Raw genomic sequence first — 21,755 nt, forward strand, 5'->3', positions numbered from 1 at the left:
GAGTAGCATAGTTTCAGAAAGTACCTTCACTACTGAATAAAAAACAAAATACAAAATACCTTTACTTATATAGGCACTATGTTCATTGGCTGGCAAAATAAAAATAATATCATTATAATATTCCTGATGGGAAAATAAAAATAAAAATTGTCTTTGGTGCCTCCAATTGAAAAGAAAAAAAACAGAGGTTGAAATTGTAAATCCAGGCTGGGTTCTGTGCACAGCCAGGTGACAACATTGCCTTAACTCCAAATTAACCGCCATCTGACAGGCCCATTTCACATCAGCTTCTCTATCTGGTCTCAACTTGTACTGAAGCCCCAGAATTTCCCATTAATAAGTGCTGGGACCTGGCTGGCATATTGGGTAATTGGGAAAATGAATTAACTCACTCAAGCCTCCAAGTGTGATGCCTATGGAACTAAGATTGGCAAATCCACAGAGTGAAAATGTTGTAATGACTTCAGCTCTCACCTAGGGAACACGAAAAATAAATAAGTAAATAAACTCAGTTCCATGTGTGCAGTGGTATAATCATGATAGAGTACTTAGAACCCCCAATCCTGTCCATACTACTCTAAGGAATCCAGAAAGGATGCTCAGAAAATAATAGCTCCCTGAGTTACTACAGGGGTAATGATATGGAAACCACCATGGGCCTCTTTACCCAGCACTCTTCTTGTTGAAGTCTATGAATTAGGAGAAGGCCTAGGAATGAGGAATGAGAGGGAAAAGATAGAGGGAGAGAAAAAAGGAGCTCACTTTATAGCAACTTAAACTTGTAAATGAAGGAGACCTTACAGCATCACACAGTGTCCTCCTTGGACTACCCCACTGTAAAGACCCAATAATCACATTCTAGAGAGAAACTGGGTCAGAGTGTGGGGAAGACCGGCACAGACTTCAAGGCAGCTTGGGCACCAACTAAGCAACTGTTACTCTGGCTTTGCGATCAGGCCTGGGACTGTGAAAAGGGATCGGGGGTGTGAGACAAATTTCGTGTAACACTTTTTGTCTGTCCATACACTGTTTATGCTTTTCTAGATTGTCACTTACTGAAATCCACTGTTTTTCACCTCCAATCCACTCTTCCACTCCAGAGAGACGTTTGCTCTTGTATTGAGACAGTTGCTGATAGGCCACAAACTCATTTGTGAAGAACTTGATCCCCACCATCTCAGCCACCATTGGACAGTCTGCCCACTCCACACCCATCATGAAAACCACGGGCCTTAGGATATAGGAGCAGATGACCTGGATGAAGGAGAGAGCTATCCCAGGAAAAGAACAAATAACAGGCCAGGAGCCAACGACGTCTCTGGAGCCTTGACTCCGCCTCCTCCACCCTTCTCCCACCCATGCTCCCTTAGCTCCCTCTGGGTCAGTAGGACATGCACAGTTCTAGTTCAACACACCCTAGAGGGACAGCCCAACAAATGGACTCATTTACCTGAAAAGTGAGTCCCTGTATGTCTACCAGTTCCCCTAGCCAGGAGAGGGCAGCATTGATGAAGGCCAACACAGCCAAAAAGGCAATCAGGTTGGCTGCTACATTAGCAGCAAGGCCTATGGCATCTGTGGCTCCATTGCTGGCAGCTTCTAGAACATTCTTCTCCTTCCTGTGGTTATTGGGCATAAGGAAAGAATAATGGTGTCTGAAGTAATCTCAGCACCTCAGAGAAGAGACGTCCCACTGTCCCAGTAGTGCACAAGTGCAAGACCAGTTTGAGAGGTGACAGGGGTTCACAGTGAACCTTTTGGTGGAAATTACACTGCGGCAGAATCAGATTTAACTGCCATGAAATTGGACAGAGGATAATGGCATGCAGAAGAGAGAGGTGGGGGGAGGATTAAACAAAAGGAAAAAATCAGCATGGGTGGCTTGAGGCAGAGGTAGACAAGAGCAGATGAAATCATATTATTCCTTCTCCAGGAGACTTGAAGCCTCTGTCACCACAGTACCACTCTTGAATCTGCACCTGACCACACCATCTCCCAAAGTATATGCCTCATTGGACTCACCCTCGGGGCAATTTCACCCCCTCCTTATTCTTGAACTTGGACTCCTCCACTTCCGGATATACCAGCTTTGACAAAGCAAGAGCAGAAGGTGCAGCCATCACAGAGGCAGAAATCAAGGATGATGCGTCAATCTGCAAGGCCAGACTTAGGAATAAGTGTCTACCCAGGCTTGGGCTCTCCCAGGAGTAATCAAACAGACCATGCCTACCCCAAAGGATATGAAGGCTCCCAACACAGTGCCTGAAATGGTTGCAAACCCTCCAGTCATCACTGCATGGATCTCGGAGAGAGTCATGTCTCCCAGGTATGGACGGATGAGCAGTGGTGCTTCTGTCTTTAAACAAGGAGAAGAGAGTCAGATTCAAAACAGTGCAGATCCCCCACCCAGAGTGGCCACCCTGGCCCAGGGCACAGATCCCTCCCATACGGGTGCCCTTCCAACACTGAACTCTGCTCTTGGGCTTCCCAGCATCTGGCTCACTCCCTCTGGCACTTAATCATATCCTGGCTGACACTGTTCTCATGGATATGTTTTTGCCTCACCTATTTAAAATTCAGAATGCTATAAAAGAGAAATGGTTTTATTTCTCAGTGTCTAAAACTGTATACTTAATGAATGACTTTATGGAGTACAGTGGACCTACTGAGTACATATTAATTGCTTTAAAAAGTGCTCATTAAATAAAATACAAATAGATGATTAAAGCCCAATATAGCTGAATTAAAAGAAGTAAATTTGTGAAAATGGTATGAGATTATGAAGGCCCAGCTATATAAACTATACCTACCATTGATCTAAGTAATAATGATTATTTAATGAATGACAACTATGTGCCTAAAGCCATATGAGATGCTAGGGACATTTCTCTGAATAAGGCAAAGTTTCTACTCTTAGGACTTCACAGTCAAGCAAAGGAAACTAAACTGATTTTGGAGAATTTCAACAAAATGTGCATGCTATGGAAGAAGTATACAAAAGTACTCTGAGAACATTTCAAATACAGTTAATAAGCTTAGGGCTTTAGGAGAGAAAGACCTCAATATGAATTTTTTGTCTAACAGGTCATCAGCACTAACACTGAGCTAATCAGTCAGTAGCATATACTGAGTACCTACTCCATACAGACAAATGGATCAAACAAATATTGTGGGGAAGTGGGCTTTGGGGTTATCCCTAAGCAAGGCAAGCTATTGTCTCCTTAGAGACCCTAGGAAACAAAGGTCACAGGGAGAAACCAGAAAATGGAGGAGACATCTTTCACAGCCCTGAATGGGGATAAGATTTAGACCAGGACATTTCCCTCAATTCTTGTGTAAGAAGTTCGATCTGTGGTTAAGGATGCCCCATGATGTGTACCTGGATGAGTATTATTAAGTATGAAAGCAAAAACAATGAGCTGAGCTTCCAAGTTTTCTTTCGTCAGAGTGATTGGCCACACAGTCTTCATTTATTTGACTTTTCGGAAGGAAAGCATATGTTTTTCAACCTATTTTCTGCCACACTCTCCAGTCCCCCAAGAAAAAAAGGATCATACGGGCTCAGGGTGCTTACCATACCCACAAAGATGTTCCCTGCCACAGCCAGGGTCTCTGTGGCAGTGGTGCCCAAGGTGATTTGCAAAAACCAGGCAATCTAAAGGGACATAAACACCCAAAGCATTAACATCAGCAGGAATCTTGGAGAGTATCCAGCAAAGTCCCTCGTCCATTTTACTGGTAAGGAAACTAAGGCCTAGAAAAGCAAAGTGACAAGGCCAAGGCCACAGAGCAAGTTACCAACAGAACCTGGACCAGAATTCAGGATTCTTGGCTTCCAGAAAAAGTAGATTAAAACTCAGTATGAGAGGTTCCTCAGAAAACTAGAACTAGAATTACCATATGATCCAGTAATCCAACCACTGAGAATATATCTGCACAAAACTGTAATTCAAAAAGATACATGGGAGTTCCCGTCGTGGCGCAGTGGTTAACGAATCCCACTAGGAACCATGAGGTTGCGGGTTCGATCCCTGCCCTTGCTCAGTGGGTTAACGATCCGGCGTTGCCGTGAGCTGTGGTGTAGGTAGCAGACGCGGCTCGGATCCCGCGTTGCTGTGGCTCTGGCGTAGGCTGGTGGCTACAGCTCCCATTCGACCCCTAGCCTGGGAACCTCCATATGCCGCGGGAGCGGCCCAAGAAATAGCAACAACAACAACAGCAACAACAACAACAACAACAACAACAACAACAACAAAAAAAGACAAAAAGATACATGCACCCCTATGTTCACAGCAGCACCATTCACAATAGCCAAGACATGGAAGCAACCTAAATGTCCAAAGACAGATGAATGGATTAAGAAGATGTGGTATATATGTATATATATATATGATGGAATATTACTCAGCCATCAAAAAAGAACAAAATAATGCCATTTGCAGCAACATAGATACAACTAGAGATTCTCATAGTGAGTAGGTCAGAAAGAGAAAGACAAATACTAAGTGATATCACTTATATGTGGAATTTAAAATATGGCATAAATGAACCTATCTACAAATAGAAACAGACTCACAGACATAGAGAACAGACTTGTGGCTGTTAAGGGGGAATAGGAGGAAGGGGGAAGGGAGTGGGATGGACTAGAAGTTTAGGGTTAGTTGATCAATGCAAACTATTACATTTATAAAAGATAAACAAGAGTTCCTATAGTGGCTCAGTAGGTTACAAACCCAATAGTATCCATGAGGACACAGGTTTGACCCCTAGCCTCTCTCAGTGGGTTAAGGATCTGACATTGCCACGAGCTGTGGTGTAGACTGCAGACGTGGCTCAGATCTGGTGTTGCTGTGGCTGTGGTGTAGGCCAGCAGCTGCAGCTCTGATTTGACCCCTAGCCTGGGAACTTCCATATGCCTCAGCTACAGCCCTAAAAAGCAAAAAAAAACCACACACACACACACACGCACACACATATACATATATATATAAACAAGATCCTACTGTATAGCATAGAGAATGATATCCAATCTCCTGGGATATACCATGATGGAAAAGAATGCAAAAAAGCATATACATATACACATTTAAAACCAAGTCATTTTGCTGTACAGCAGAAATTGGCCCAACATTGTAAATCAACTATACTTTTTTTTTTTTTTGCTTTTTAGGGCCACACTTGTGGCACATGGAGGTTCCCAGGCAAGGGGTCAAATCGGAGCTATAGCTGCTGGCCTGTACCACAGCCACAGCAATGCAAGATCCGAGCCGCATCTGTGACCTACACCACAGCTCACAGCAACACTGGATCCTTAACACACCCAGGGAGGCCATGAGGGATCGAACCTGCAACCTCATGGTTCCTAGTCAGATTCGTTCCCTCTTGGAACTCCAAAAATCAACTATAATTTAATTAAGAAAACAAACAAAGCACAAAATGGCAGTCTAGCCCCTTTTCTCTCCCTGCTCTGCCACTCAGCCTGCCCAGGGCCTGGTCCTGAGTTTGTCTTTTCACATTGGTTCTAATGCTCTAGATCCAACACAGGAGCATTTTTCCAAAGTAAATGTCATCTTCATGTATCTTGACAGGTCACAAGATAAAGGCGCACCTCCTCACTATGTGGGAGAATGACTCACCTTCTGAACTACCCACTGCACAAAGCCCAGGTAGTAAAGAATGGACATCACACATCCAAAGAAAATGATGATTGGTAAAGCCTATAATGAGAATGAAAGGGCGAATGGTGAGATATTACACTGAATGTGCTCATGTATGCCATAATCGGACTGTTTGTTTTCAGGCCTCTAAGTTAAGTTAGCATCCCAAGTGCAGCTGATACAGTATAGATACTTAGTGGATATTTAAATACAAGGTAGTTTAGGAATAAATTTAAATGTATTGCAAATCTATTATGCCATCTGTACTAAGCCACAAGAGATGTTTTTGAGCCTTGTTCTCCCTCCCCCATTTCATTCCAATTTCAGTATGACAATGATCAAAGGAGAAGAGATTGATGTTGCTTCATATAGTGATGGGATCAAACCCTCTTCCTAGGGTCAGGTTGTACAGACTGGCTGACCTCTTGGACACACATCTTCATTGCTGATTTTATCCTTCCCTTCCCCTCACAATGACCCTCATTCCTGTTCATGAAACAGACATGACCTGAAAAGCAAAGATATCCTTGACGAGTGTATCCCCAAACACAAAACTGGAGCCAGCCACAGTATAGTGGAGGAAAATCTGAAAGAAAAAGGAGAGAACAAGAGTGAGGTTAGGAAGGATGCAGGGAAGATAGGATCAGCCTCATGTATGATTAGGACCTACTTCTGCTACTGAGGTTGGTCTCCCTTTGACAGCATGGGGGCGAGCTGTGTCCTATGAGCTACTCATTATGACAGAGAACTCGGCAGATCAGTTCTCTTTATTCATGTGTTAGTTAAACCCCTAAATACTGTATCTTTTCCCACAGATCTCTCCCCACCATCATTGACAAGATACAGCCCTGATTCCCTCATGCTTTCTCCCAGTCTCTTTTCTCCAAAGTTCAAAAAGAGCAGAGCCTTCATATTCAATTTATCATACCTGAATCTGATCTCCCAGCCACTGAAATGCATTGAATCCAGGATCAGTTCTGATGACCAAGATCCCAAAGACAAACTGAAGACCCAAGCCCCAAAGCACAGCCCTCCAGGACACCTGGGACCAATAAGAACATGATTCCAATGTGAATTCCAAACCCAACTTTTTCATTATCTGGCTGGAGTTTTAAACATGGGTACATGTACTCTGGCCCCAATCTAGGATTTTAAGAGTAAATCTGGGGTAAGATGGATAAGGGGGCAGGGGGAAATAGGGCAGTAATATATAAAGAGTCACATGTGTCCACATGGTTGGTTTTTTGTTTGTTTGTTTGTTTGTTTTTGCTTTTCAGGGCTGAACCTGCAGCATATGGAAGTTCCCAGGCTAGGGATTGAATCAGAGCTTAACTGCTGACCTATGTCAGCCACAGCAATGCAGGATCTGAACCTGCTGAACATGTTTGTAACCTACACCACAACTCACAGCAATGCCAGGTTCCCGACCCAGTGAGCAAAGCCAGGGATCAAACCTGAATCCTCATGGATACTAGTCAGATTTGTTTATGCTGCACCACAGCAGGCACTTTTATGTCCATATGATTTTTAAAAATTGGAGTTCCCATTGTGGTGCAGTGAAAATAGTTAAGGATCCCACATTGCCATGAGCTGGGGTGTAGGGCACGATGAGGCTCAGATCCTGCGTTGCTGTGGCTGTGGTGTAGGCCAGCAGCTGTAGCTCTGATTAGACTCCTAGCCTGGGAACCTCCATATGCTGCAGGTTGGCCCTAAAAAGAAAAAAAAACTATGTCTCACATACAGACACACACACACACACACACAAACATATATATATATAAAAGCATCATAACCCAATACTTTAATATTACTATATATAATGCAAGCTGACTATTGTATTCTATTTTCTTTCTTTCCTCCTTTTTTTGGTTTGTTTTTTCTTTAATATTGGCCTAGGTGCACAAAATTGATATTAAGTCTTGCTAATGGATCACAATCTACAGTCTGAAAATAGTGGTCTAGAGCCTCTGAGAACTTTAAACTTAGGAGTGAAAGTGTCAAAGGGGCAAATTCCAGAGACTGTTAAGAACTTAGTTCTACGTTCTTTGTAATCAATACTTGGCACATGTACTATGTAATAAACACATGGTCCTTGGCTACATATTACTAACCACCCTGAATACCCAAAACTTACTGCACTGTGGTGTTTGGAGCAGGCAAAGAGGATGAGGATGAACATGCAAATTCCTGCAAAGGAGATCAGCTGCTCCGGCCTTTGAGCTGTGTCTAGAGCCAACCACAAGATAAGACCAACCAAGGAGGCTCCTGCAAACACCCTGGAGAGTGAATAAATAAGAAATAAATAACCTTACCTTTAAAAAATAGAAATTCACAGCACGGGTAAATGAAACAACTCAACACATTAGACATAGAGACATATCTTTAGAATCATTCATCTGGTTGTTTCCCAGGGGCCACCTCTCCCCACCCAACTCTCTTACTCATGCAATTAAGCCGAAAGAAAGAGTCCAATCCGAGGACACAAATCTCATGATTTCCTTTTCCTCAAGTGTTCACACCAGTAACATATGATATAAAGACTTATTCTTTAAGATTGTTCTAATGCATAACCAAAATACTGAAAAGGAGGAAAAGTCGCCCATGGATCTCCACCCAATCTCCAACCACTCCAATGGCAAGAGCAAAGGCTAAGCCACAAACCAACTATTTGTGGCCCGTGGTCCCCTGACATAACAAACATCCTTGATCAATACACAAATTGATCGGCTCTAACACTGAGTGTTAGAGTCATTTCAGTTGAAGGGAAAAGAATTAGAAGGGAAATCACATATAAAAAGGAAAGAAAACAAAAAGAGCACACAGTTCATTGGAATGCCTCAGGAACAAAAACAGCAACAGAAGAGATTACAGGTCAGCGCTGAATTTTGGAGCTGTTCTCTCTGTGAACTCATCTCACTTAAATTAAACCATCTGGAATCAATCCTGCTAATAAAGAAAGTCCTTTAGCTCTATCTCTCCAGTGTCAAATAAATCAATGATCCAAAATTTAGGCTGCAGTCTGGTGTGTTACTACAAATGACTGCTGTTGCAAACATTTTTTTAGGGCCACACATGTGGCACATGGAAGTTCCCAGGTTAGGGGTCAAATCAGAGCTGCAGCTGCCGGCCTACGCCACAGCCACAGTAACACGAGATCTGAGCTGCATCTACAACCCATACCACAGCTCACAGCCGTGCTGGATCCTCAACCCACTGAGCAAGGCCAGGGATCGAAACCACATCCTCATGATACTAGTCAGGTTTGTAACCTGCTGAGCCACAATGGGAACTCCTGTTGCAAACATTCTTAACAGCTATTTTCTGTGCATTCATTGGAGAAAAGGCAGAAAAGTAGGACATATCGATTCTGAATGTTATTCTCCCACTCCAGGCATGTGATTAAAGAACATGTGCATGCCACGGTGAGTTAGATGAGCTTGGTTGCTGTAGCATCCAGTTCAGTATACACTGGACAAGCAAGTTTGCGCCTTAAACTCTAAGGAATTATAAGATATCAGTGGATGGAGGAAGTCTGGAGAGCCAGAGGAGAAAAGCATAAAAAGTATCCAGGATCTAAGAAAGAATCACATGACGACAAATCAATTTGATAGTTTAATGCAGCCATCAGCCTCTTTGTCTTGATTACTTCATTGAAGAGGAGTATGGTTTTTCTCATTTCTGACATGAGCCCTGACAATAAACAGACTGAAACTCTTCTCTGAAACTTAACCCCTCCCGCCTCATGATGTTGAGATAAGAGGCTGCAAGAAACTGGACTGACATTCAGTGCTCAGAGGCCCATTGCTGTTTACTCTCTGAGCCCTGGCTTTGTAAAGTATAGGTGAGGGTTTGAGAGCCCAGGAACAGTCAAAGGAGGAAAAAGGTAGTGAACTGGGGTTTAAGACAAGTGGTGGGACCAGGAATATTGAGATTATTATCCTACTCACCGTTTCATCCAAAGTTTCAGGCAGGAGTTTTTAAGGGGCTTCAAACATCTTGTTATTTTTTTACCACAGAACCTTTTCAGAATGCGGTAAACCACAACCAAAAGCACCAAACAGGTGAGGACAAACAAGGCCAGTGCCCTCTGAAAATTCAAGATGCAAGCTGTCAGGAGGTAGGCAGCATAAGCTAAAAGGAGAAAGTTCAGAGAAAAGATCAGCAAGGTAAAGCCCCCAGGAGCAAATAAAGCTCTACTCAAGAATGTCTGGGGAGTTCCCGTCGTGGCACAGTGGTTAACGAATCCGACTAGGAACCATGAGGTTGCGGGTTCGGTTCCTGCCCTTGCTCAGTGGGTTAACGATCCGGCGTTGCCGTGAGCTGTGGTGTAGGCTGCAGACGCGGCTCGGATCCCACGTTGCTGTGGCTCTGGCGTAGGCTGGTGGCTACAGCTCCGATTCAACCCCTAGCCTGGGAACCTCCATATGCCGTGGGAGCGGCCCAAGAAATAGCAACAACAACAACAAAAAGACAAAAGACAAAAAAAAAAAAAAAAAAAGAATGTCTGGGACTTAAGGCAAGAAAAACCCTCCAGCAACCTTACCACCCAGCCCTAATTGTAAGACTGAGCTGGATCAATGGAAAACTCTTTTATTTTTCTTTTCTTTTTTTATTTTAGGGCCTCAGCTGTGGCATATGGAAATTCCCAGGCTAGGGGTTGAATCAGAGCTGTAGCTGCTGGCCCACGCCACAGCCACAGCAACTTGGGATCTGAGCCGTGTCTGCAACCTATAGGGCAGCTCACAGCCACACTGGATTCTTAACCCACTGAGCAAGGCCAGGGATAGAACCACTTTCTTGTAGATACTAGTCAGGTTCTTCACCTGCTGAGCCACAACGGGAACTTCAGCAAACTGTTTTCTTGAGGCGTCCCTAGGAGAGACCAATTTAGTTTAAATGCTGCATATTTTCACTCATCCCTGATGAAATCTCATTGCCTTCTATTTTATCTGATATGCTCTTTCTCTCCCTTGGAGTGGATTTGATCAGCATCCACCACTTTTTTTTAATTTTATTATTATTATTATTATTGCTATTTATTTATTTATTTATCTTTGTCTTTTGTCCTTTTTAGGGCAGCACCCACAGCATATGGAGGTTCCCAGGCTAGGGGTCTAATTGGAGCTGTAGCTGGCAGCCTATGCCAGAGTCACAGCAACACCAGATCTGAGGCATGTCTGCGACTTACACTACAGATCATGGCAACACCAGATCCTTAACCCACCGAGCAAGGTCAGGGATCAAACCTGCAACCTCATGGCTCCTAGTTGGATTCGTTTCCACGGCACCACAACGGGAACTCTGACCATTATATTCTTAAAAAATGATCTTTTCTCAAAACTTTCAGGCCCAGTAATTTCAGTCTTTCCTCTTTAGTAAAGCCATGTAAACAAGGCTACTACTAGGTAGCCATATGGCCCTCATTCCATGGCTCCTTGACTCACTGCAAATTATACTTTTTGTTTTCACCATCCCAACTGCCTCTAATGTTGACATCAAAATCCCATCTCACTGCAGTATACTTTTAATAGAGGTTTGCTACATTTTAAAAATATTTCATATCATTGATCCTACTATATCAAAATATATATCCACATTGATATATATTGATACATGTTATATTTTATATATATTGATATATGTTACTTATACATATACCACAAGCTTCTTTCATAGACTATAAGAACAATGCCCTCCCTCACCAAGACACTAAAAAAGAAATAAGCCTAGATTCTCTGAAATATTTAAGTCTATCAAATAGTACATTTTGAAAAATACTTTATTCTCAGATTCTACTTATTCCTGGAAGTGCAACTCTATACATTACAGTTCACCTATAAGTAATTAAGATCTACACAGCAAACAGGCCTTTAGATCAATTTGTGGATAAAGTTGCTTTGCATCTAGTAGTCATCTTGACACAAGGTCACATTTCTAAAATGATTGTGTCTCTCACTTCCATGGATTCTCAATATCTTACCCACACACAGCAGACTCAGTAGGATCTTCTTGAACAAACCAGCATGTGTTTTGCAGAAACTTCTTGCTCTGGTGAAAGGCTGTAGGTTTTTCCTGATGAGAATCCAAAAGTTAACATACAAAAATCATTCCATCCCATTTGTATCAATTCCCAGAACTTAAACTGCCTGGCCTGAGGAAGAATTTTCTCTTAAAGAGAAAAGTTAAGTAGTGTTCTCTTAAAGAGGAAGTTAAGTAGTGTTCCAATAAGGTCGAAGAGGCCAGGTCAATCTGGCCAATGGGCATCAGGTCAGCACACTCTTACCCAGCCTGGACTAGCAATAACTCCAGTAATCTCTTACCACAGAAGTGAACACTGGTCACATCAGCGAGAGACTCCTGGGACCTAATCCTTCTTCGTTCCCCAGGGACAAAGGATTGCTTAGCTTCCAGCTTCAAAAAATGCCTATTCTTTGAGAGGTAGCGTTGACCATTCCACCCGAAAAACCACACAAACCCATAACCCTGAACAGTCAATCACATGTGTATTGACAAACCAGAAGGAAGGCTCTATCACCCACAAGAATTCTTGGGTGGGAGAGCCTGAGAGAAGATGCCCAGCATGTAGGATTATTTCACTGTAATTTAACTATGTATTTAGTACATAGTGGATTCTATGTACTTAGGCTCTTTCTAAGAAGTGTACATACAGTAACTCATTGACTCCTAATAAGAACTCTTGAGGTGTTTACTCTTACCATTCTCATTTTACAGATATAGAAACTGGAAAACAAAGGACTAAAATACCTTTCCTAAGATTGTAAAAGTTGTAAGTAGCATGGACAGAATGTAAACTCAGGCAATCTGGCTTCAGAATCTGAGCTCTTAACCATCATTTTATGCAGCATCTTACCCGGACCACAAGCACACCTGTCTCTGCCATTCCTAAATATCTTCATCACACTGCAGTTACATGAGCAAAAAGCGTTAATTTCCAAATTCTAAGAAGCTCCAAAGAAGATGAGCCCAGCAAGAAGGTCCCAGTTGGCCAGGGCCAACTTAGCCAGGGCTGAGGCCAACCTCTAGCTCAAAATGCCCAGGGGATTGGCAAAGATTTCCATGGCTCTTTCTCCATTGCTGCCTCTCCAATCTAACACATGCCCTCTTTTTTTATGCATAGCCTGCCTTTTTCTTCTTATTTCTTCTTTCTTGAGGGATTCCAACCCTGTGTTAGCTGTGTAGTGTATACTATCAGATATAGGTGACCTGAGGAAGGAGAAAACACTTTATCACACCTGCCTGGATCAATTCAAAAGGACACCTTAGGACTGCAATAACTCTGCTATCTTTCCATGCTTAACGGAGAAAGTAGTGAGTGAAAAGGATTGCTTAAAAGTGTCAGTGCACCCAAAGGAGGTCATTATCTTTGGAACATCACTGGCTAAGTACATTAAGGAATTAATTTCATTTCAAGCCTAGACTTCTCAAGTGTGCCAGATGTCTTTGGTTTGCTCCAGATCTACTCTTCACCTCACTCTATGCCCTGGGAATCTAATCCATGTGGACTAAATCAATGGACTTCCATAACCCTCTGGATTACCTAGGGGTTCTAACAGGGGATCCCAGAAGGAGATTAGAGTGTGTGAAAAGACTGAGGTCAGCATATTGAGGAGGTTTTCTTTATCTGACTCCCCTTCTGGGTTCTTTTATATCTTGTCCTTTTGGGCCTAGGAATAGTGACTGTTCACTGCTTCTAGCCTCAGGTTCTTAAACTATTATTTCTCGTGATTCTGCAATATTTTGCACACATCTTTGTAATCGTCTTCCTGTAAGTAAATCCTCCTCTAATTATCCTAATTAAAGTATGCCGTATGTTTCCTGTTAGGACCCAAACTGATACAGTAGGGGAAGTTGATTTAAAATTATACCTAGTCAAGGAGTTCCTGTTGTGGCGCAGTGGTTAACGAATCCGACTAGGAACCATGAGGTTGCGGGTTCGGTCCCTGCCCTTGCTCAGTGGGTTAACGATCCGGCGTTGCCATGAGCTGTGGTGTAGGCTGCAGACGCGGCTCGGATCCCGCGTTGCTGTGGCTCTGGAGTAGGCCGGTGGCTACAGCTCTGATTCGACCCCTAGCCTGGGAACCTCCATATGCCGCGGGAGCGGCCCAAGAAATAGCAACAAAGACAAAAAGACCAAAAAAAAAAAAAAAAATTAAAAAAAAATTAAATAAAATAAAATTATACCTAGTCAAATGCCAGTTCAGCAAGGCCATTGCAAAATTAGAGGGGGCACTCGCTAGTCCAAGAATAAGTATAAACTACATACCTAGAAAAGTTTTCTGTCATCGCCTCATGATCACATTTGACAATTTCCTAGGAACCAAAGTTCAGTAGGTGCTATCAAAAGTCAGTGAAGAGGAGCTCCCATTGTGGCCCAGCGGAAGGAATTGGACTAGGAACCATGAGAATGGGGGTTCGATCCCTGGCCTTGTTCAGTGGGTTAAGGATCTGGCATTGCCATGAGCTGCAGAGCAGGTTGCAGATGCGGCTCGGACCCCGCATTGCTGTGGCTGTGGCTGTGGCCAGCGGTTGTAGCTCTGATTCAACCCCTAGCCTGGGAATCTCCATACACCTTAAGTGTGGCCCTAAAAAGAAAAAAAAATCAGTGAAGAGCACTCATTTCCACAAAACCCATTAACAACCTGATCCTAGAATGTCAAATTTAGAACTGGACCTCTGTTTTTAAAAATTAAAGTAAAATTTTAAAAAAGCCACAAGCGACATTCCAAAGGAAAAAAAGAAAACAAGTTCTCAGACTCTTTTAAACCAACTGAGAAGTAGTGTCTTGGGGTATGTGCACAGGTGTTCATGGTCCTGGTGTCCTGCTTGGCCCAGGATCTTATTAATATGACCAAGCTCTTTAATTTACATAATGATTCAGTTTGAGGGTTAGTAACTTGTGTTATATCCAGAAGCTGAATTGAGGGAAAAAAAAAAATCTCTCTGGTGACATTTGATATTCTGCCCGTAATTTTGTGTGATATCTGTACCCACCGATAAAGTCTCCAGGTATGTGTATGGGGAGGCTTTCCAGGTATGGACCAATAATAACTCTCTCACTTACATGCTTACTGCCTGCATCCTCAAGTGAGAAGGCATAAGGTAAAGATGGGAGGTAGTGCTAGCTTAATGCGGCATTAGTGGGCACTATAGGTCAGGCCTAGCAGCAAGGGTGTTTGTGTATTTTTCTCAAGTGACCCTTTCCGCAAGATGTAAAAACTCTCATAACTAAGAGGGACAAAGCTATGAAAACTCCCAAGGTCTGGGGTACTATCATTTAGCAGTTAGAAAGGAAGGCTTAGGACAGCTTTCAAAAAAAATCCATCTCTAGTGACAGCAGGGTGGATCTTTGCCTGCTCTAGCTTGAAGTAAGAACTAGGAGAAAGGAAGCGAGTCAACCCAGTAGCAAATTATGACCTGAGTAAAGGGCAAGAGCCTCTAGCAAGAAGAGACCAGAATCTTTTTAAGAGGTCCACAGTTTTAGTTTGATGATGTCGTAAAAAGGACTGGTCGGTCAATACTGTATCAGGTACCACTTTGCCAGATTCAAAGTCATGTTCAACTGGTGTAAAACTGGATAGGCAAGGATTGCTGGATAGTGTTGAGAATAGACTCAAGAACAATTACTAAAAGTGTCCAAGAGAGAATGGTGACTGAAAAGTAAAAAGGTTACTGATAAACTGAAATGTAAAGCCAAATAGGAGCTGGAAAACCAGGGAAGGCACGAGAAAGGTCTAGCAGATGGAGGCCAGCAAACCTACATTGGAAGCAGAGCCTCTGTGCACTTGGGCATGACCAGTTCTGACAGTCCAGGTAGAGTAAGAAGAGAACCTAAACCAGAACACAGCCCAGTTCTTAACAGCTCAGTTGTGATGGATGTGTTGCCTTGGGAAAGAACTCTCCCTCCACACAGTACCCAAATCTCTGCTTGATGTGCAATTTTTTAAAAAGGTCAGATTTTCACACTAAAAGTAGAGATTCATTGCCAAAAGTCCACAAAAAAAGAGGGACCTAGGTGGTGGGATTTCCAACAGGCCCTTCTACCCAGCTTCAACTTCTTCCTCCCAGAACTCTTTTTTGTTTGTCAGTTGTTTTTTTGTTTTGGGTTTTTTTTTTTTTTTTCTGCACCTGTGTCACGCAGAAGAAGTTCCAGGGCCAAGGACCAAACCCATGCTACAGCAGCAACTAGAGCCACAGCAGTGACAATGCCAGATCCTTAACCCTGAGCTACCAGGGAACTCCCTTCTAGAATGCTTATCCCTCCAAGTTTAGAGCAGCAGGGGTTCTGAAAAGCAGTAGAGTCTTCCCAGGTAAGGCTCTCTCTCATTAGAGAGAATCATAATGCTTCCTCCAATTGCCATTTCCAGCCAGCCCTTCAGTTCTGTTGTTAGCAAAACTTTCTCCAGGTTTCTAGTATGTGATTAATGCTCATCATGGAATTCCTATGCTGAATCACTGTGTCCCTATTTACAACTTCTTGTAATGATTTCAATAGGAATTTGAGGACAAAGGAGCTCTGGCTCATTCAGCTGTTGACAGTAGGCTCAGGCCCTAACAGGGAAAAAAAAAAATGGAGGGACTTGAGGGATGATGTCCCAGCAAGGATGGGCTCCCTAAAATTCTTCACTCAGGACTTGCACTGACAGGCAACTTAGGTCCAATATGCTCTTCCAGACCTCCCTCCTCCCACCCCCTCCACCCACCTATCCCTGCCAGGCTTACCACCATCCTCCCGGGAAGTCAGAACAGTCGCTCTTATAGGGCAGCCAGAAGAAACAACAGACTTAGTAGGAGCAGTTGGAGAGCTAGGAGGAAAGGTGAAAAAGAGAAACGGATTTAAGAAGGAGGAGAGGTCAATGGCATATGGTGACGTGTAAAATTAGGTAGGATGGCAAAGGAAAAGATGGTGGTGAAGAGGTGACTGATTCTGTTTGAAAGAGCCGTTCACAGGAGAGTGACTGCATGACAATGGAATTGTAGGGGACTGAGTGAGTGTGAACATATACTATATGGACCAGTTTATCAAAAAGGTTGTCTCAGAAGGAAAGAAAAACCACATACTATTTGTTAAGCACATTTTACGAGGTACCATAAGACCATCAATCCTCCTCCCCCAAAACCACAAGGTTAACATTATATTTATAAGCAAGGAAACTGAGCCTGCCAGCAGGTGGCAGAGTTAGGATTCAAAACCCAGATCTTCCCATTACTCCACATGGCTTCTAATTCTAATTAGATATTATGACTAGAATCCCGGAGGGACTATTCCAGAGTCCCAAAGTTATGACTGCTAAGAAAGTAAAGTAGAAGGGGCAGGTAACATGCCTGTGAATGTCAAAGAAGCTTTCACAAAGAAGAGAACAGACACAAATGATCTGGAAGGTCAAGGGGAAGGCATATGCCAAGGGGATATGTTGCAGGGAGTTAGAAGAGAAGGCTGGGCTTTCTCTAAAGGAGGAAAAGTATACCTGAGTGAGCCTAGCACCTGAAATAACAGAACAATTTATATTTGCTGAGAAGCAGAGAGCCTGTGGACAGGCGGGTGGCGGGAAGAAAGCTTGTAAAGAAAAGAGAAGTCAGGTCATTTAGATTATATATCATTCTTAGGAATCTCAGTTTTATCTTGTGGAAAGAAGAGACCCATTGAAGAATTTAATCAAGGTAATAACATGAGCAGATTAGTGTTTTGGAAAGATCACTCTGGAGGCAGGGGGTGGCAGATGGGCTGGGGGCCAGGAAAGAAGTGACTGAGGGTGCTGGGAAGGACTGATAAGTGGGTGAAGGTGCTTGAGAAAAGGATCAACATTGAGGGAAGGGAAACTGGGATGACAATGAGGTTCCTGCCATCGGTGACTCAGGATGATAATAATAACCAAAATAGAGAATACAGGAGGAGGAACAGACCTGAGAGGAAATGTGAGATTATTTATCTCTGTGTGCCTAGAGTCCAGCCCAGGGTCTGACTTAGTAGGAAAGCATCAAATCTATGCTGATAGGAATTTGGTTTTAATGTTTAATTTAAAGTGTATGTCACACCCAGGTGAAGATGTTTAGTAAGTGGTTAGATATATAGATCAGAAGCTTAAACCAAAGATGCAGGCTTCAGGAGTTCCTGTTGTGGCACAACAGAAAGGAATCTGACTAGTTACCGTCTACTACCTCACTCAGTAGATGGGGAATGCAGCGTTGTCCTGAGCTGTGGTGTAGTTTGCAGACGCAGCTCAGATCCTGTGTTGCTGTGGCTATAGCCTAGGCAAGCCAGCTATAGCTCTGATTTAACCCCTAGCCTGGGAACCACGGGTGCCACCCTAAAAAGAAAAAAAAAAAAAAAAAAAAAAAAGGTGCAGGCTTCAGATGTGGCTTTATGAATCAAGACATTAAGTGTAGGGGTGAGAATAGAAGACAAATGACGGGCTCTGGGAAAGAGCCAAGAAAGAACATCCAGACAGGTAGGAGAATGAGGAGGGTATAGGGTCATTAAAATAATAAATGAGTTTCCAGAGAGAAAAGGTCAGAAGGGTCATGCTGCAGAGATGCCCAGTGAAAGCGTGTGTACGTTGGACTTGGTAAGTAGGTTTTCATCTCTCACTTGGGTAAGAGATTTTCAGCTGAGCAGTGGTGGTGAAAACTAGATTGCTCTGGGCTGAGAAATGAGTGGGGAGGGGAGAAAAAGCAAACAGCAAGAAAAAACTTGGCCTTGAAGGAAAAAGATATCACAAGTTTGAGTTAAGGTTGATTTTGTGTTTGTTTATTATAAGAAGAAAGAAGCTTGAGATTGGAGGAGGGTCTAATGGAGAAGGAAAAATTGTAGAGATGGAGAAGAGTGGCATTAAGAAGACGGGTAGAGGAGTTCCCGTCACAGCGCAGTGGTTAACGAATCCGACTAGGAACCATGAGGTTGCGGGTTCGGTCCCTGCCCTTGCTCAGTGGGTTAACGATCCGGCGTTGCCATGAGCTGTGGTGTAGGTTGCAGACGCGGCTCGGATCCCACGTTGCTGTGGCTCTGGCGTAGGCCGGTGGCTACAGCTCTGATTCGACCCCTAGCCTGGGAACCTCCATATGCCGTGGGAGCGGCCCAAGAAATAGCAACAACAACAACAACAAAGGACAAAAAGACAGAAAAAAAAAAAAAAGAAGAAGAAGACGGGTAGAGAGGTTGACTGCAGATTCAGAGTAGGACTTCTGACAAAGGAGAGGAAAAGACAGGGATTCATGCAGGTGCAGGTATATTTAAGTTGGAGCATGTGGAAAAAAATTGTTTAAAAACAAAAATAATAACACTGTAGTAGGGGGTTTACAACATATGTAGAAAGAAACTTAATAGTAATATAAAGGCTGGAGAAGGACATACAGAAGTATACTATCATAAGTTTCTTATATATGAAGGGATATAGTATCACTTGAAGGTAGGCTTGATAAGTTGAAAATATAAACTATAAACTCTATTTTATTTTATTTTTATTTTTTATTTATTTTTGGCCACACTCACAGCATGCAAAAGTTTCTGGGCCAGAGGTCAAACCCACATCATAGCAGGGACAATGCCAGATCCTTAACTGCTAAGCCACAAGGAACTCCGCATACTATAAACTCTAAAGCAACCACTAATACAGTAAAACACAGAGTTACAGCCAATAATTCAACAAAGGAAATAAAATGGAATCATTTAGAAGTATTCAATTAACCTGAAAAAAAAAGCCATCAAAAGAAGAAAGAGCATCAAAGAGGAAAGGCAATTTTTTAAAAACAAGAACAATGGCAAGATATCTTGTGTTTATGGAACAGAAGAATTAATATTGTTTTGGAGTTCCCGTCGTGGTTCAGTGGTTAACAAATCCGACTAGGAACCATGAGGTTGTGAGTTCAATCCCTGGCCTCACTCAGTGTGTTAAGAATCTGGTGTTGCCATGAGCTGTGGTGTAGGTCGCAGACATGGCTCAGATCTGAGCAACAGCTCTGATTCAACCCCTAGCCTGGGAACCTCCATATGCTGTGGGTGCGGCCCTAGAAAAGACCAAAAAAAAGACCAAAAAAAAAAAGAAGAATTAATATTATTTAGGAGTTCCCACTGTGGCTCAGTGGAAACAAACCTCACTAGTATCCATGAGGATGCGGGTTCAATACCTGGCCTTTCTTAGTAGGTTAAGGATCCAGCGTTGATGTGATCTGTGATGTTGGTTGCAGATGTGGCTTGGATCTGGCATTGCTGTGGTGTGGCGTAGGCTGGTAGCTACATCTCCGATTTTGATTCCTAGCCTGGGAACATCCATATGCTGAGGGTGCGGCAATTCCTATCAAAATTCCAATGGCACTCTTCACAGAAATATAAAAAACAATCCTAAAATTTGTATGGAACTGCACATAATCAAAGCAATCCTGAAGAAAAAGAACAAAGCTAGAGGTATCATGCTACTTGATTTCAAACTAAACCACTAAGATATAGCAATAAAAAACAGTATGGTACTGGCATAAAAAGACATATAGACCAATGAAACAGAGTAGAAAGCCAAGATTTAAGCTCCCACATATACAGTCAACTAATATTCAACAAGGGCACCAAGAACACCCAATGGGGAAAAGACAGTCTTTTGGATAGTCTCTTGAACAAATGGTGTTGAGAAAACTGGATAAACACATAAAGAGCAATGAAACTGGACCCCTATTTACCCCACACAAAAATTAATTCAAAGTGGATCAAAGACTTAAACATAAGACTTGATACCATAAAACTCGTGGGGAGGAAGCTCCTCAACTTTGGTCTTAACAATAATTTCCTGGATGGTAAACTAAAAGCACAAACAGCAAAAGCAAAATTCAAAAAGTAGGACTATAGGGGAGTTCCCATCGTGGCGCAGTGGTTAACGAATCTGACTAGGAATCATGAGGTTGAGAGTTCGATCACTGGCCTAGCTCAGTGGATTAAGGATCCAGTGTTGCCGTGAGCTGTGGTGTAGGTTACAGACGTGGCTTGGATCCCGAGTTGCTGTGGCTCTGGTGTAGGCTGGCGGCTACAGCTCCCTAGCCTAGGAACCTCCATATGCCTCAGGAAGCGGCCCTAGAAAAGACAAAAACAAAACAAAACAAAAAAGTAGGACTATAGCACAAGCTTTTATACAACTTAAAACTTCTATACAACAAAAGAAACAATGAAATGAAAAAGCAAATTACATAATGGGAGAAAGTTTTTGCAAACCATATATTGCATAAAAGGGTAATATCCAAAATATGAAAAGAACTCAAACAACTCTGTAACAACAACAAAAGATACAATTTAAAAATAGACGGAGGAATTGAATAGACATCTTTTTCCAAAGAAGACAGCCAAACAGCCAGGTATGTGAAAAGTTGCTCAACATCACTAATCATCAAGGAAATGAAAACAAAAACCATCTCACACCTGTTAGAATAGTGAGATATAACCTCACAACTGTTATCACCTCACAACTGTTAAGAATGGCTATCATCAAGAGACAAGAGATAACGAGTAAGTTGAGGATGTGAAGAAAAGGAAACTCGTATACACTGTTGGTGGGAATATAAATTTGTTCAAGCACTATGGAAAACAATTTGAAGTTTCTTAAAAAATTAAAAATAGATCCACATAAGACCCAGTAATTCCATTCGGGGTATATGCCTAAAGGAAATGAAAACAGTATATCAAAGATGTATATTCCAGGCTGAGGAAAAGAACCGTTTGTGATGACGTAATGGACATGACTGCTTTTGAGTACGGCCTTACAAGATATGTTGTATTTGAGCAGAAAGACATAAAATGAAAAGACATTTCACTCAGGAGGAATGATGGAAAGCATGACATAGAGGCAGCAAATGATGGTTGACTCTAACTAGAGCAGAGAGGAGCATTAGAAAAGAAATTAATTGTAAAGAGTTAATGCTGGAAGGTCAAGTTAGATAGGGGGCAGAAGTGGGGAAGACTTGAATGCCAGGCTGTGAAGTTGTGTTCTGTTCAGGAAGCAATGGGGAATGATAGAGACTTTTGAACAAGGCAGGTCAGAGTCATGCTTTAGATAGTTCTGATAGAATCTGTATAAGATAGGTTGGCAGCAAGTGATGGGCCTT

The 21,755-nt window shown here is 42.6% G+C and overlaps 1 protein-coding gene across 4 annotated transcripts in view; it reads right to left on the bottom strand.

Annotated features, from left to right (window-relative positions):
* The window catches only part of SLC28A2 (solute carrier family 28 member 2), a 38,708-nt gene that overhangs the window by 12,149 nt on the left and 4,804 nt on the right, over window positions 1-21,755 (bottom strand). For all 4 annotated transcript variants that reach the window (XR_001306206.2, XM_013993042.2, XM_005659640.3 and 1 more), the window contains exons 4-15: window positions 11,638-11,729; window positions 9,605-9,788; window positions 7,792-7,933; window positions 6,586-6,699; window positions 6,166-6,243; window positions 5,637-5,717; window positions 3,575-3,655; window positions 2,231-2,356; window positions 2,023-2,153; window positions 1,451-1,619; window positions 1,057-1,254; window positions 393-474 (exon numbers count right to left, since the gene is read on the bottom strand). Coding sequence is in view for 3 of the 4 variants with exons in the window: in XM_013993042.2 (XP_013848496.1) it covers window positions 393-474; window positions 1,057-1,254; window positions 1,451-1,619; window positions 2,023-2,153; window positions 2,231-2,356; window positions 3,575-3,655; window positions 5,637-5,717; window positions 6,166-6,243; window positions 6,586-6,699; window positions 7,792-7,933; window positions 9,605-9,788; window positions 11,638-11,729 (1,478 nt within the window). In the remaining variant the exon portion in view is untranslated. The remainder of the gene's footprint in view (window positions 1-392; window positions 475-1,056; window positions 1,255-1,450; window positions 1,620-2,022; window positions 2,154-2,230; window positions 2,357-3,574; window positions 3,656-5,636; window positions 5,718-6,165; window positions 6,244-6,585; window positions 6,700-7,791; window positions 7,934-9,604; window positions 9,789-11,637; window positions 11,730-21,755) is intronic.

Source organism: Sus scrofa, chromosome 1 (assembly GCF_000003025.6).
Source record: "Sus scrofa isolate TJ Tabasco breed Duroc chromosome 1, Sscrofa11.1, whole genome shotgun sequence".
Lineage (NCBI taxonomy): Eukaryota > Metazoa > Chordata > Mammalia > Artiodactyla > Suidae > Sus > Sus scrofa.